This window comes from Podarcis raffonei, chromosome 1, assembly GCF_027172205.1.
Source record: "Podarcis raffonei isolate rPodRaf1 chromosome 1, rPodRaf1.pri, whole genome shotgun sequence".
Taxonomy (NCBI): Eukaryota; Metazoa; Chordata; class Lepidosauria; order Squamata; family Lacertidae; genus Podarcis; species Podarcis raffonei.
Genome location: NC_070602.1, coordinates 103,666,924 through 103,683,991, shown reverse-complemented (window position 1 = coordinate 103,683,991; position 17,068 = coordinate 103,666,924). Strand labels below are relative to the sequence as shown.

The 17,068-nt window shown below is 42.4% G+C and overlaps 1 protein-coding gene across 8 annotated transcripts in view; it reads right to left on the bottom strand.

The window, feature by feature from the left end:
* Window positions 1-17,068, bottom strand: part of FMNL2 (formin like 2) — a 188,754-nt gene that overhangs the window by 77,090 nt on the left and 94,596 nt on the right. For all 8 annotated transcript variants that reach the window (XM_053407094.1, XM_053407078.1, XM_053407047.1 and 5 more), the window contains exon 2: window positions 4,130-4,213. In XM_053407094.1, coding sequence (XP_053263069.1) covers window positions 4,130-4,213 — 84 coding nt within the window. The remainder of the gene's footprint in view (window positions 1-4,129; window positions 4,214-17,068) is intronic.

The window sequence follows — 17,068 nt, the reverse complement described above, 5'->3', positions numbered from 1 at the left end:
CTAATTTACACCCACTGGCAATGACCCTCGAGGAGTCAGTAGGTCAGCCACAGATGGGGCTGCTGCAACACAGAAGCTCTTGATGTTTACAGTTGTGGTAGAGGTGGAAAGGAATGGCAAAGGGGATGCATAGGAGGAATCATCATAACTGTTCTGGAACTCTCCCCCTTTCATTGGAACAGGGAGATGACAGCAAGTGCCATTTAACAGCAGGGCTTTGATGAACCAAGGTGCTTCAGACAACGAAATGACAATATTCAAGAGTATCTCTCAGATTTCCCCACCCCTTTCCTCTGATTGAAATTCTCACCTGCCTTCCTGAACCCTGCTATCAATGTATCTCCAGACTCCAAGACTACTGATCTCTATCTGAAATGGCAGGGCTGTGTGCTGCAAATGAGCACAATTGACTCTGAGGTGTGAATGATAGTGCCTGGGCCCCAACCATATAGCTATTGCATTCTTCCTGAATCCTGCTGGCTGACAGTGTATACAACTGAGGACAAAGCTCACAATTCATAGAGGCTTTTCGCTCTTAACTGTGCATGCTGTAGGCAAACAGCCCCGAGGAAATGAGTTACTTACAGCAGATTAAGCAATTTGCCACAGTGTCTCAGTAAATTGCAATTGTAAGCTGTACAATGCTTTTAAATGTTCTGTGTGGAATATCCAAACAACACAAACTGTTAGTCCTGTAGCTCCAAGACAAAATGACAACTGCACTGGGGGATATACAAGGCATATTCCATGGAGTTGCTTTTGGTTTTAGTTATTAATTTGGGGTGACTCTATGAAACTATGGGCAGACCCAATGGCTGAGCTTCAGAAGTGCTTAAGTGCAAACAAATTTGCTGAGTCTAGTCCTCTGTTTGCAGGTCTTCTGTTTAACAGAGCCTTTCCAAGATTGCCAAATACCCCTTTATTGTAAAATATTTCCCCTTCTTTTTTGGGGGTGACTGCTTCAGATTCAAAAAGCCCTAGTGCTTCCCCCTTGTTGTTTAGTCGTGTCCGACTCTTCGCGACCCCATGGACCAGAGCATGCCAGGCACTCCTGTCTTCCACTGCCTCCCACAGCTTGGTCAAACTCATGTTCGTAGCTTCAAGAACACTGTCCAACCATCTCGTTCTCTGTCGTCCCCTTCTCCTTGCACCCTCAATCTTCCCAACATCTGGGTCTTTTCCAGGGAACCTTCTCTTCTCATGAGGTGGCCAAAGTATTGAGCTTCAGCTTCAGGATCTGTCCTTCCAGTGAGCACTCAGGGCTGATTTCCTTCAGAATGGAGAGGTTTGATCTTCTTGCAGTCCATGGGACTCTCAAGAGTCTCCTCCAGTGCCAGAATTCAAAAGCATCCATTCTTCGGCGATCAGCCTTCTTTATGGTCCAGCTCTCACTTCCATACATCACTACTGGGAAAACCATAGCTTTAACTATACGGACCTTTGCCGGCAAGGTGATGTCTCTGCTTTTTAAGATGCTGTCTAGGTTTGTCATTGCTTTTCTCCCAAGAAGCAGGCATCTTTTAATTTCGTGACTGCTGTCACCATCTGCAGTGATCATGGATTCCTAGAAAGTAAAATCTCTCACTGCCTCCCTTCTATTTGCCAGGAGGTGATGGGACCAGTGGTCATGATCTTAATTTTTTTGATGCTGAGCTTCAGACCATATTTTTCCCTCTCCTCTTTCACCCTCATTAAAAGGGGTTTTAATTCCTCCTCACTTTCTGCCATCAAGGTTGTGTCATCTGCATATCTGAGGTTGTTGATATTTCTTCCGGCAATCTGAATTCCGGCTTGGGATTCATCCAGCCCAGCCTTTTGCATGATGAATTCTGCATATAAGTTAAATAAACAGGGAGACAACATACAGCCTTGTCGTACTCCTTTCCCAATTGTGAACCAATCAGTTGTTCCATATCCAGTTCTAACTCTAGCTTCTTGTCCTACATAGAGATTTCTCAGGAGACAGATGAGGTGATCAGGCACTCCCATTACTTTAAGAACTTGCCATAGTTTGCTGTGGTCGACATAGTCAATGAAGCAGAAGTAGATGTTTTTCTGGAACTCTCTAGCTTTCTCCATAATCCAGCGCATGTTTGCAGTTTGGTCTCTGGTTCCTCTACCCCTTCGAAATCCAGCTTGGGCATAAATAAATGATGCTGTATTTCTATTTGGCCCGCTGCGGATATAATAATTGTGCAGTGGCAGGAAACTGTGCATCCCCAAAGACCATGGTTTCATTCTCCGAATGGTTGGGAGCAATTCCATCGTTTTCAGAAAAGACTAAAAGGTACTAAAGAAGAGGGGAGGCAAATGTTTCACTTCTCTACATCCTGCAGAAGTTGGCCCAAGTTAAGCAATCCAAACAGTATGACACAGGGCCAGGCTTTCCCCCTTTCCTTAACAATGGTGGTGGCCTAGTCTCTGGAAATGAAATGGGGACAACAGACTAGTGATCCCTCAGTTTCTCTTTGTGAGGAGACCAACTGTGATAGTCATGCTGTGTCATGAACTGGCAGGATGACAGAGAGGAGGAAGTGGATCCTGGTGAGGGGTGTAGCCAGGACTGGGACACACCAAAGCAAGCAGGGGTTTGGGGAAGGAAGTACTCACTGGGTGATGGAGCATGTCGAGGGGATGGGTTCAGTGCACAGGAACCAAAACAGCAAGACCCATCACCAGAGCCAGAGGAGCCTCAGGCTCCATGAACACAGTGGGCTCTGAAGCGTAGGGATGATCTAGGAAGGTCCCCAGCCCAGCTCCCTAGCTGGTCAGGTAGGGCTCGCTAGCCCTGGGAGTATGTGTGTGATTTCTCAGCTGGAGTGAGCCTGGAACAGGCGAGGGTCACCTGCCTCATCAAGCTCCCATGCCACAATCAGCAGGCAAAGTACAAAAGGGAAGCAGAGCTGAGGTGCTGGGTCTGCTCAACTTGCCACGTTGGTTGGACCATGGCTTGGATGTTCCAGGGAACTCTTGGAGTCTATTCTTTTGTGGGACTGACCTCCATGTACCCTGACCCCTGGATTGGCTGCAGAGGTGGGAATTTGGCCTGAGTGGACTCTCGACTTGTTGGCCTGCACACTAACATCTGCTGTGGGAGTATTCACTCCAGCAGGACTTGCCTCCAGGTACCCCATGGTTCAGGACGCTGTGACCTGGAATTGTATCTACCAAGAAATAGACAGAACCCATCTTGTTTCTACTCAGGTCAAGCAAACCATTTAATCTATTGCATTTTATGCCAAAGCTTAGAAAGCTACACTGTCCATATCCTGTATCATATCAATCAACAATAAGAAAAGTGTTGCAAAGGGGAAATAAAATACATATACTCTAAAATACAGATAGGGAGGATCCTTTCAATGAGGGTTTACAACTGGCCTGCCCTTTAGTCTGAGCTAACGCAGTTCACGTGGGTTTAGAGCCCAAAGATTTGCATCTTACCCCTTGGCTTTTTCACAGTCATGGCACTTTTATTACTCCTGGCCATCACTGGCAAATCACACATTCCGGGTGTAGAGCATCATCCACACTCTGCAGCTTCCACTTCTCAACCTCAAGGTGGGGTGGCTGCTTTCCTTTCCCCAGGGGTCGGGCTCTCTTCAAATCAAATCACATAGCCAATGGGTATGTGGTAATGACCAGGAAAGTCTGTGCTTGCTCAAAAAGAGGTGTTTGGATTGAGGTACAAAAAAAGTGGGGAAATATTGAATATTGAACATAGCAGCGGGTGCACACAACTGGATCATCAGAGATTAGAAGCCTCATACACAGGCTTTTCTCACAGCTACCATACACTCAAGAGGTTGCATGAATCAATCCTATGTTAGAAGTCTTCTGCCAGCAGAAACAACCCATTAGATTTCTGTTCTCAGCTACCCCAACATTTTAAGAGACTTAATGAGAGCAGTGGTCTTGTTTGCATGGAGAAAAGTACCAGGTTCAATCCTTGGCACTTTAAAAGAGCTGCTCTAGATCTGAAGAGCTGCTGCCAGTCAGAATGGCAGATACCAGACCAAATGAATGAAGAGTCTGGTCCTGTATAAGGCAGCTTCCTAGGCATCTACTATCATGGCATAGGGACAGTGTTTGTAAGACCAGCCTTAAGGAACCTATTGGTTGTCACACTTACCTGATCACAGATCAGCTCCCACTTCTTCTCATTGTCGTACTGTCGAAGTAGCCTTGCTTTGTCAGGAGGCAAATTCATTGCATTCTGCGGAGAAAGAGAAAGCAAACATGGGTGACCACAGCAGGCTTAAGGTTTGAGAGGTCTGATGTGAACAGACCATAACAATGTGGTTGCAATTAACGTTAATTGTTTTCCTTTGAATTCTCGGTTAACAGAGTTAATCCACAGCATTCCACAAAAGAGGATGTTGAAACAAGAATTGCCAGGGAAGAGAAGTTGAAGCAAACAAGGCACTTTTTCTCTCCCCAAGGGGAATCAATCCAGACTTGGTCAAGATTCAGAGGTTTCTCACGTGAACCAGAACTGGATAGAAGAGTCGCCGGTGATTCGTGGCAGTTGTCTCCCCCTCCTCTGCCACATGTGCACACATTAATTGCTGCAGCACTTGTACAACTGTATGGACCCAGCAGCATAAATAAAGGAGTGTGCAAGGTAGAATGCTATATTCAATGCACATTAAGGCAGTGCAGTTACTTATTTATACTACTTATTATTTATGTTTATATTGCCACCAACACACTAGGTACGTAACTTCCAGAAGAGCAGCCGTGTTAACCTGTTGCAGCTAACAGACAACTGTTTCTGCGTGCCCACACACACACACACACTGATCCCTCTCTATCCTCCATCCAGACCAGCAAGAAGCATTAGCAAAGTTCTAAGACACATTCCGGCCAATCAAAAACACCCTGAGGTGCAAAGTAGAATGGGGAGGGTGCGGCCTGGAAAAAGTTCAAGGGTCAGAAAGAGACACCTTGAGGGCAGCATTTGGCCTGCAGGCCTGAAGTCCCCCACCCTTGATTTAAAGGATACCAAAATAAAACAGAACTTTTCACAAAGAATGGACAGGATCCTTTGCAGGACTTAACTGAGTGGAAATTACAATTTCCCCCCTGGCAGGCCTCCAGCTGCATGGCAGGCAGATATAAAATAAACCGCTTTGAGCTTTTATTGCAATCAAGCAGTATTTAAATGTTTTGAAATATATGCATATATAACAAACATTCCCTACATCCATTTTGGGTAGGGTGGGCTTTATTTATCAGGGGTCAGCAAACTTTTTCAGCAGGGGGCCGGTCCACTGTCCCTCAGACCTTGTGGGGGGCCGGACTATTTTGGGGGGGAGATGAACAAATTCCTATGCCCCACAAATAACCCAGAGATGCATTTTAAATAAAAGCACACATTCTGCTCATGTAAAAACACGCAGATTCCCAGACCATCTGCAGTCCGGATTTAGAAGGCAATTGGGCCAGATATGGCCCCTGGGCCTTAGGTTGCCTACCCAATGATTTAACTATACTTGTAGAATCATATCATAGGATCAAAGAATTGTAGAGTTGGAAGAGACCATGAGGGTCAACCACCTGCAATGCAGGAAACTTTCCCAACTTGGGGCTCAAACCCACAACCCTGAGATTTAAGAGTCTTGTGCTCTACCAACTGATCCATCCCCATTGCCCTATACCTTTCAGATGTAACCTGCCCTAGGACCATCCAGTGAAGGAAGGGTAACTCAGCATCAACATCACACGAGCAAAAGCTTCAACTGTTGAATTTCTGCCTGCGGTACAGCTGTTAAGAGACACAGCAGCCCTGCCAGAAAAAGTGGCATTCCTGATACTATGTCAGGTATCAGCCAACAGCCTCCGTAATATAGTTTAAAAATATTTGTTGCAAGCAGAGCATTCATTGCAAAGTCCTGAGATGTAAGTGTAGGTAAGAATCATAATCCGTACAGAGTGAGCTTTCCTCTTCTCTTACCTAAAGGCATAAATGAAGGCCTACAGTTTAAAACCTCTCTTTTAAAAATAAACCTTGAAATGTCATTAAAATGCTAATGAAGTGCTATTCTGTTGTAACAGCAGGGCAACATTCTGATTTTTAAAATGTCACTGCATGCAAACTGAAGGAGATAATTTACATACTTGGGCTCTAATCTGTGCCCATAGTGATATGGCCCTTCTCATATAAAGGTAACACAATGAATTGGAAATGATGGCTGACAACCAGCACTAACAAAATATTTGAATAGATTGGGGGGGAGGTTTGTCAAAACAGGGGGAAATGGTGCTTGGCTACAGTCAATGCCTTCAGGGCAGCCTCACATCTTAAGATTTCAAAAGGTAGGATCTCTCTGCTGCCACTACCAAGTACCTAACAGAGCACAAGAAAATCAGTGATGTTGAACTCAATATGCGTACACTGCTATGCCCCTATTTACTGTAATAAAATTAGCATGAAGCTTGTTTACATTGCAACTACTACATCAAGCAGATGCTAACTCCCAAATTGTTCCAGGTACCTAGTAAAATACAAATGGGTAAACGAAATGCTACACAGAGTTTTGTCTATTCATGGCAATGCAATTTAGTTACATGCATTGAAAGCAAATAAACAAATCATGGGCGTATCTCATTTTAGAGTTGAAAATGGGAATGAACTGGAGAGAAAGTTATCAAAAGTTGTGAATGTAGAACTGCAGTCATTTCACAACAGATCCCAGGTTCCGACCTACTATTCTTTTCCACCATGTTTTGCAAGCTTCTGCGCTGGTGCTCTTGAGGAAAAGTCCCTTTCATTCAACGTTACACCTACCAGGATATCACCTTGTAGTAGTAGTAGTAGTAGTATGCAATTTCTAGGATGCTAAGTGGCAAAAGGAGTAGGGTGGGGCGGGGGAAAGAACCCAAAACGTTTAATCCCATTTGTAATGGCTCACTGTGACTTTCAGTGTCATGTGGTTATATAGCCAGGAGTGCAATGAGTGGCATTCCTGGAACTGCCAGAATGTTGAAATTCCAAAGCAGAAGAATTCATGTGACTCAACAATAACTGTAAACAATTAGCTCCCTAATACCTGTATGGTGTCTAAGTCAACACTGTGGCTACGCTTGATGTAGAGAAGCTTTGCACAACACCCTTTACAAAACTTGCCTATTGCCTCTCCCAAGATCAAAAGGAAAAGGAGACATGGCAGCCACTACAGTGCCATAAAGGACTCTTTCGAGCCTGGAGGGAGCACTTGTCTACATGCCTGGGGCAGTTGATATTTCTTCAGAGTGAAGTGGGGCACCAAGTACTTGCAGCCCTGCTTTAGATGCTCAGCTAATAAGAAAAATTCTACCAACTGCTTCAAAAATGTGGGTTCTTTTATTACCTCTGCTTTTGAGAGCAGATCCAGGCTTGCTCTTTCTGCCTAAATCACTATTTTATTAGCATCACAATTGCAACTTTCTTCTCCCTTCTGTGGAAGGCTAATTCCTTGCAATCCTACCAAGAAATCCTCACCTCTCCTTTTGCATTGTCATAAATGATTCATAGTCTACCCTGGAGATGTCTATGGTGTGACTTGTCCTCTTTCCTGTAATTACACCGCATGCTTGAGTGTGCTGGGATTGTGTAACATTTGCTAGTCATGCTGTACTGTGTTGTAATCACCTCCTCCAACTGAAAGATAACCTGGCTGCAGTTCACAGAGCCCTGCTTCACTCAACACAACCCGCAGCAAAGTGAATGGATGAGGCAACAGTCTCCTTTTGACTGTACCTTCTCAGGCTCAAAAAATAGTTCAATCTTGGGCTTGGCGGTCTCTGGTCCTGAGGCTCAAAGACATGGCCACTCTGGGTTACAGGATCACCACATGCATTAATTTTGTTTAGATGTTTTTACACCTGCACATGTAAAACATAGACAGGGTCTATGTGTGCTGCAAACCAGGTATACCTGCAGCTACCTGGTGATTGTACTCGGTGACAAACCCTGGTTTGCACCTCTATAGACAGAGTCTACAGAATAAGTGAAACACATCTGAAGCTGCAATTCTAAGCACATCTTCTTAGGGATTTACTTCCATTTATTGCTTGGAATCACCCTGTAAGTTTCACTGTCCTGTTTTGCAAGCTTCTGAGCCAGGGATGGAATGTTGTTGGAACCACAACTCCCATCATCCCTGACTGTTGGCTATCCTGGCTGGGGCTGATGGAAGTTGGGAGTCCAGAAACCTCTGGAGGACCATCTCTGTTCACAAGAAAATGTCTCCCCCACTCAACATTACAATTGCAGAATATCACTTCAGAGACCGACCTCATTCTAGGGTCCGCCTATCAGCCAGGTTTTCCCGCAAGCAGAGAAAACTCAACACAGTTGGTTTTCCCTTCAAATTCTCCTGCTTTCAAAATGGAACTAGCAGGTTAGCACTGCATCAGAAATCCAGCCTATTTGTCACAACTTCCAGGACCTTCCCTGTCCTATGATCTAGTTACATTCTAGGCAGGAAACATTAGCATTCCTAACTCTCACCTGCCTTTTTGCAGAATTGCTCATTCTATCACCCCAGCAAGTGACTCATTTCTGCTCTCTGGTGCTTTCCACTTTCCTGTGCAAGGATATTCCTTGGCTTTTTTTCCTCTCTTGCAAATGTTTTCCCTTCAGGCCACTGTTCTTGTTCTACCTTGTTTTGAAATCACAAATATGCCTTTTTTCTCCATTCCAACTGCTAACCTACACGATAGATGCAAGACTGGAACAATAGCAATGCAAGCCTCCTTTACATATCTCTTCCCACCCACTTCTTTTCCATCGCTTTCTTTTGCTCTTGGTGTATTTTTTAAAAACAAAAAACCTGGAGTTCTTTTATGTGTATGTTTTTGCTGAGAGGCCTTCTTTTAATCCTTCCTAGTGGAGGAGAATCTAAATTGCATTCCAAGACTATACAAAGATCCAGGGTTATGTAAAACATTGCTATTGGCAACCGACCCACTAAATCACCTTGAACTGTGATCTTAGGAGCGGTACAAGGCTAGGAAGAGAGTTTCGTCTCAGAACTCAGTCAAATCTGCAGCTTAGAAATGCTATGAAGTTCAAGACAATTCAGAATCACTGACATATACTTTTCATGTCACTTTCTGTTGACACCAAAACAAAATTATGTTGGGGTTCTGGCCACGTAAGAATTATCTCCTCCTCCTATGACTCTAGTAAATTCATATTTAAAAAACAACAACACACACACAGTGAAGTTGACACTTATACAAAAAGTATGTCATATCCATAATATAGCCATATTCTTTTTTTCACATTTTGACTTGAAATGAGGAGCTTTACAACTGCTTCCAGATTCTTTCTGGGTAATGGCTATTTTTAAACATCCATACATTATCATTAGCTCCCCAGATTAATTTGTGACAATTCCATTTGCATGCATCCAAAAATAACACGAGCTTCCCCAAGAAATATGTTAGCTTCTGTTCTGGTGAATCATATTGCTGTCAACTGCCTGGTCATCTTAATGGGGATAGCAGCTTAATTCCTACATAGTAGTACCTTGCATGAAGGGATTTTGTAATGAGTGAAACAGCTCTTCATATTTTATAGTTCCAGCGCGACACGGTTCCCCCTCCCTCACTGCATACCCCTACCAAATTGCCAGAGGGCAGGAGAATTCCCAGAACAGCACACAGGGGAAGAATGTTCCATCAGGCAAGCAAAAATTACGACAAAGTTTCCTTACAAGCAGTTAATAACTACTTTTCCCTGATGTAATTTACATGTATATTTTTCATGTCTTATCATCCCAACTTTTCTGTCATGCTGAGTAGCTCAGCATACACACACACTATAATATAATTTAATTTTTGCTTCTGATAGTTCCCCTTTTTTTACGTCTGACAGAATCCAAGAGTTGTGTGTGATCGTGATAGTAACAGTAGATTTAATAGCCTTTTGGCTTGTACCTAAAGGGAGCAAAATTCCATAAGAGACTGGATTTTCTTGCTGTTAAAAAAAACCCAACAACTCCAAGGAAGACAGATGTTCTACAGGTGCTGCATCTCCCAACTCTATTGGAAAATCATCCTGTGAACATTGTCCTGTTTGAGGTAACTTAAAATGACAGGTTTACCATATCCTTTATGGAATTGTGGACACCCTAGTGCAGTCACTTTTAAACAGAAAAAAAGTGAAATATTAAAAAAGCTATCTGAGGAACTTTTTACTCCTGATCTAAGCAGCTATGCACTGAGCATAGAATTAGGAGTGCCAAACCTTGCTAAGGGAGGTAGAATTTGGACTCCGGACAGCTGCTTTTCGTGTTCTCACCTCTTCATCACCCGTGATGACATGTTGCATTTACACACTGATAGAGAACAATAAAAAGCTTACCGGATGCTTAGTTGTGCAGGATGTGGCCAGGATTAAAGAAGGAATGTTTGGTCTGACTTTGGAATGTAGCCATCATATAATAATAGGTTACTAGATTGTGTCTGTTCATTCTCACTTCACTGCACCTGATTTTACCATACAGAAATAAGGAGTCCAGAGGCTACATAGAGGGGAATTGAGTAGACCTGATCAGATTTCTGGGAGGCTACTCACACCCTTTCTTATAAACACCTAAAGGTCACTTTAACAATAGGGAACTCATTCTCACCTCTAGAAAGACAACCAAATACCAAACACATTACTACTGAGAGCACTTGTTAAGCTGAACACCACAGGAGCATTATTTAATGTGGGTTCAGTCCTCAGGATTCACACACAACAGGAACAGGAGACAATGAAATTGTGGTTAAGACTGATTTCAGGAAGAAAAGTTCTCTTGAGCCATTCCTCCCATGGGACGGTGAACTGTATTCCACATTCTTTTCTCTTATAAAAATGTCATTTTCATTTATTTTCAGGATTACTTTAAGCTATTGCTGCTAAAGGTGGTTCTACAATCACAAGGTGTACTTAGTTTTTCACACGTGGTTTCTTCCATTTTGGCTTTATTTCTGTTAAATAAATCATGACACGGTGTAGTACGACATGTGCTGTTGTTCATCTGAGGTTGTATTTACCTGATTTTAAGACCTGATAAGGAACAGATGATTGTTATTATGTCCTCATACGTAAAACCACAAAATTCGAAGAGGGTATACTTTCTTTTCCCCATGACTGTACCTTTTGAAAGGGCACCAAATAAAACTGGGATCACATTCATTCTTTTCTACAACTACTGCTACTTCTATTTTCTCCAGTACCCTGTGTCTGCAGACCAAAGAAAAGTTGGGGACTGCAGAAGAAGTAGATATCTGGGAGAGCAGTATTATAACTCCTCTGTTTGTTAGCACGAGGCCTGGTAAACAGCTGCCAATGGGTCTCATAGCACATACCATTGGTCTGTATCTTCCTATTTAAATTCTAGTTAAATGAACACACTACTTCTTTCCACGCCCCCTGTTTGTGTCTTATACTAACTGCCAAACAGTACCTTTCATTTGATTTATTCACATCTCATATTTACAAAGCTTTAGGTAAATTATGATTACAGATTGGAAACTAGAATGGAAACGTTAGAAAAGTGATTGAAATGTAAGCATCCAAAGGCTTTAAATTTATTACAACACTGAACCAAAGACTCTTATTATTTTTAGACCACCACACTGATATATATCCCAAATGACACAACATGATTGAAGACTATACATTACAGACTATACAACTACACATTTTCATGATTTTCACTTAAATCTGTTCATAAAAGGTTTCATATGTCATAACAGAGGTATCACTATGGAACTGTAACGTATCAAACACTGCATGAAAGGAGTCACATCTATGCAATGGTTCTTTCCCTTCCTCTCCTACTCCCAGGAAAGCATCTTCCAGAGGTTGAGGCGACCTACCGAAAATCATGAGCTGTGTGATATGGGGCTCCAGTGCTTGGGAAGAATTGTACAAAACCGGCTAGAAGCATCTTACACCAGCAGAGAAAACAACAAAGGTGAAAGGCTGCCTTGATCCAAATGACCATGGCAAGCATCATATCTGGACTTTAATAGAGGAAACCTTACTGGGCACTCTACCCCAGTGGCAATGTACAGAAGCATTCTGCCTGAACCACTCAAAGGAACCAATGGAGCAAGCATAGAAACAAACTTTGACATGAAGCCACACATACATTTACTTTCCTGCATTGGATGGGGTCTATGGATTGCACCAATTCACCCCTTCTGGAGTGCTAGACTGCTGTGTCTGATGCTACTAAATAGTGCTAGACAGTTTTGGTCTGCAAACCCAAGAGTGAGCTCACTCTGTTGGATATTATAGTAATGAGTTCATTTTCCTTGCAAGAGAGGAAACCTATATGTGTTTGCTTCCCAGGAGACTAGTATATTTCAGGCAGAACTATGTCCCCTTGTGAGCTGTAGAGAATGGGTACCATGGGGGAGGAGAATGTTCTTTTGACCGCCTCTCACCCACATCCACAAAAGCAAAACAGTCACGTTAACTATTGACACCGCACTGACCACTCAGCAGTCATATTCTAGGGACACTATGCACCTAAACTATCCACACAGATAGTGGGGTGGGTAAGTATCCTCTCCTACATGCAGTACAATCAGCTTGCCTCCCTCTACTTTCCATGCAACTCTTGGTATCCAGAGAGTAAAAGTCTAAGCCAGAGGAGCGCGACCCATGTTGGCTGAACTCATACATCCCACTCAGTATTGTGTGGATACAAACACTTTCTGTTTCCTACAAAGCAGTGTTATGTCATCTCAGGAGTTGGGGAAGGCTACATCCATCTGGACGAAGGCCAAAGCATCATTGTATCCACACCACATTTTAAAGCCCACCCCCTCAATCAGTCAAAAGCTCACCAAAAGCAGAGCTTTGCTGCTCAATGCTATGTTGAACTCCATTTTAACAGGAGGTGAGACAATGAATATTCAGTTAGCTCTGCCACTGTTTTCCTTCACTCTCTACCCAGTGCTTGCCAACTGTGATTCAGCTACTTCATTTTTTAAGCATTTTGCAGGTTATACGGTTCAAGCTGCACTAGGGATCCTGCACATTCATTCACCCCAAATGGCTCTCCTGGTAAGTGATCCACAACCCAGCCATCCAAACATAAAGGAAGTACTTATCACATTGAGATCCACCATCATGCTGAGAACCTCAAAATCCCCTCCAGCTGTTGCCAGGAATTGTAGGTGAGAAGCATGGATTTCCCTCTCCACATACTTTCATTATTATTTATCTACATGTTCTGGGTCCAAAGGAGGCCATCTTTAGCAGTGGCCAGCTGGAAGATCTCATCATAGGTAGCAAGTCTGTCTATTTCAAGGGTGTCTAACCTGTGGACCCTCCAGATGTTACTGAACCAACCAGCATGGACAATGGTCAGGGATGGCAGCAGTTGTAATTCAGCAATACCCGGAGGACTAAAGGTTAGCTACCCCTGGTCTATGGAAAATGGAATAGGAGAGAGCTCTTGACAGGCAAAAGGGTTGTGGGTGGGAGAATGTGAGTCCAATTAAAATGTAGTACTATAAGCCCTTTTCAGACCTTCTCATTGTGTGTATACAGAATGTATGAAGAAGAGTGATGGTGTCTTTGGTCCCATCTGCTTATCTCTACTTGTCCAGAACAAGGTCTGGAAAGCTCTGCTACACACAAAGCTGAATGCACATAAAAGCCTCTTTTTAACCTTTAGCCAACCAGTCTCAGAAGCCAGAGGCAGTGCTGGACTCCACCACTCAAGTCTACAAATGGTGAACATTGGAAAAATATGATTGCCATGCCTGCAGAGAACATACAGAACTGTACTATAATGTATATGAAAAGAAGTTAGGGGCTGATGAAGAGAGTGGTCTACGTCCTACAGAGCATGTGCGGTGTTGTTATTTGAACTTCCTGGTGTACTTAGAAAACCTCTATCATTTTTTTCTTAAAGCATTCTGAACAGCTGGTGACAAGAGACAGCTGTGGGACTGGAGAAAGACAAACATCCCAATCTCTGAAAGGAAGAACAAAGAAGATCTGAGGAACTGCAGACTAGTTAGTCTGACTTCAATATTAGGACAAGATATAGCAGTAGATTTCTAAGTAGCTTGATAGCAATGAAGGTGATTAGTAGGAGCAAGAACAGATTTGTCAAGAATAAATCGTGGTAAGGTAATATTCTACCTTTATTTGATCAGGTTACCAGGATAGTGGATTGCAAGAATGCAGTGGATAAAAATTATTTTGACTTTAGCAACGTTTCTGAAAAAGTGTAAGTGACATTGTAGATATGCGTTATGTGGTTGTAAGTAGGTTCTAGTTTGTTACTTCCTGAGAGCTGTCTTCTTTCTTGAGAATAGATGAAAACCTTAGGAGATATCCTCTCTCTAAAAAAAGTTTGCAGGCCTGTTTCTATTTTTAAAAAACAAAAACAAATAACTGGCATATGCTTTACTGCTTAGTTAGCAGAATATGATTTGCATGATTTAGCAACACACTCATTTAATGTAAATCCAGGATCACAAATTGATATCACAAGGTCAATCTTTCTCATCCCTGGACGCTTTCGTAATTCGTTTCTTTGTTCTTGGGAACCTTTCTGTCTGTGCCCTCCCTTTTTCTTCACGAAATATGATGCCACACCTTTATCAAGCAGTTCAGCATCGCAAAGATGTATCAGCATCCTTTCATAGGACAGATCTGATATACACATTATACAAAGCAAGTGAGAGAGAGAGAGAGAATGGTAATTTACTGGTTCACACTTTCATGTGAGATAAATTGGTGCAGCTGCAAGCCTGCAAGCTTTCACACCAAAGATGTCACTCTGCCACTTTGACAGAGGAAAGAAATTGACAGAAAGATTTCCTTATTCTGGAGGGTCCAAGAGATTCCTTTTACAGTTCACATCTCTTCACCACAATCTGACCCAACTCCCACTCTGCATGAATATCTAGAATAATACAAAACATCCTGTGGGGAACTGCACATTTTTAAAAATCCCTGCTATTTATTGTGGACAATTAAGCTGAAAAGAAATTCTGGACCAAGTGGCATCACCTGCCTTTACCTAGCCTTTGGCCCTCCAAAGTTTTTTCGATTATGCTACCATCCTGACAATTGGCCATGCTAGCTGGGACTGGTGGGCAGAGTAGTCCAACAACAACTAGAAGGCCGTCCCTGCTGTTAACTAACCATCATTCTGGCACAGTTGGCCTGATGAACAAAACTGGTAAACAGCTGAGAAAGTGCATCCATGTATGAAAGGCATAACACAACCCAGCCTCATCCTTTGCTGTGCTTGTACATGGTCCACTCAGTGAACCAGCCTGTTAGGATGAAACAAGATGTTTGTGTGCACCTCTTAAATTCAGCTCTCATTCCTCTGGGGCGACACATATTTTGTTTAGTGCTTAAATCAAAACTGTGCCTGTGTAAAGAAGCAAGCACAAAATCAAACCCACACCCACAGTACAAAAGAAGCCCAAAGTACCTTTTATGGAGGGAAATACTGTCACAACTCCATTGAGCAAAGGAGAAAAACATCAGACATGCTTTCCTCTGCACATGTTGTCTTTGAGATAAAACAAGACTTGGGGCACCTTAAATACTAAAACATGTTTCCATGGACTAGAGTCTCTTTCTGCAGATACATAAAGAAATAAACTTTATTATGACACAAGTGTTCTTGGACTAAATGTGTTATTCTTTAAAGTGTGACAAGACTCTTGGTTGTTCCTGTTGCAACCAAAATCATCCTATAGATGCAGTTATCTTTTGAGTGAATTCTCTGTTCTCACCTTTTTCTTTGTGACAAATTCTAGTGATCACCTGAGCATGTAAGTCTGCTTTGGGTTGGATCTGTATGTTATCCCATCACACAGTTACCCAGCATGGGGTGCAACTGGAAGAAAATAAGACTTGTTCCTTTTTTGTTACAAACCCAACTGAATGGAACAGTTAGGAAAATAAAAAATCCTCACCCAAAAAACTGCTCAGTTCTAGTGGTCTGGTATTTCCCTCCCCCTCACTTGCTTTAAGGGAACTGGCATTTCTCTGAACAGAATATCAAGTATTTCCTAGGCTACTTGAATGACCATCAACCAGTGGCAACTTTAAGCTACTTGTGATCTGGTCTGCACTTGAACTGGTGACCTGGTGGTCAAAGGCTCTTATATCCCATTACCTGTTCCTTGAGTCAGTCAATCCCCTTATTAAACTTTTTTTTTTAATCTGCAACCATGAAGTCTGCCTCTTGTACTCTTACGTAATGCAATGTTGCTTAAGAAGGCCATGTGGAACATGCTCAGTAAAGGTTTGTTCTCTCCTTTCTTTCAGATGTCTACACTGTGCCAATTAAAAATAATAGAACTGTACTTTAAATGACTGGAGAACTATAAGCTGCCTTTCATTGAACAAAAGCTCTACATTCCCTTTTACTCCTGCTGCAAGAACAAAGCCAATGTGATAAAGAACTGAAGTTCAGGTTTATTCTTTGCTGAAAGTACAAGCACAACTTTCAGAAATCTAAAGCTAGAAATGCTCATATGTATGTGGAATAGGGTTTCAGTGTTGATGCATATTACTTGTTTACCCAGTTTTAATATATTATGCATATATTTATAATTCCATAGTGTCCACCCCGAGAACGGAGTAGTATAGAAATGTGAAGGGAAAGAAACTGAACTATAAAACATCTCACAAAAGTATGAAGTGTATTATATGAGAACAAGTCCAACCTAATCATTCTTTTAAAAACCAAAATAGGTTTCCACAGATTTCTTAAGAAGCACATTTTACTCTATATATTTTTTTCAGCACAACAGTCAGCTACAAACCTTTCCACCCCATCCTGCTATCTCGAGGCATATGGAATTTGTCCAAAGACTATAAAGGTAACAGAATGGGTCACATTGCAAATCCTGAATAAGGTTCAAGATTAGGCAAGTCAAGGTAAGTTAGGCTTTACAATAATAGATTTTGAACGTTGTGGGCAGAAGGAGGAAATGGAAGTTTACCGCAGTGGGAATTCCCAAGATGTTTGCTAGGATGCTGAAACTCCAAAGTCAGCTCATGCCATTGGTTAAGTGGATGTTGACATTTTTTGTT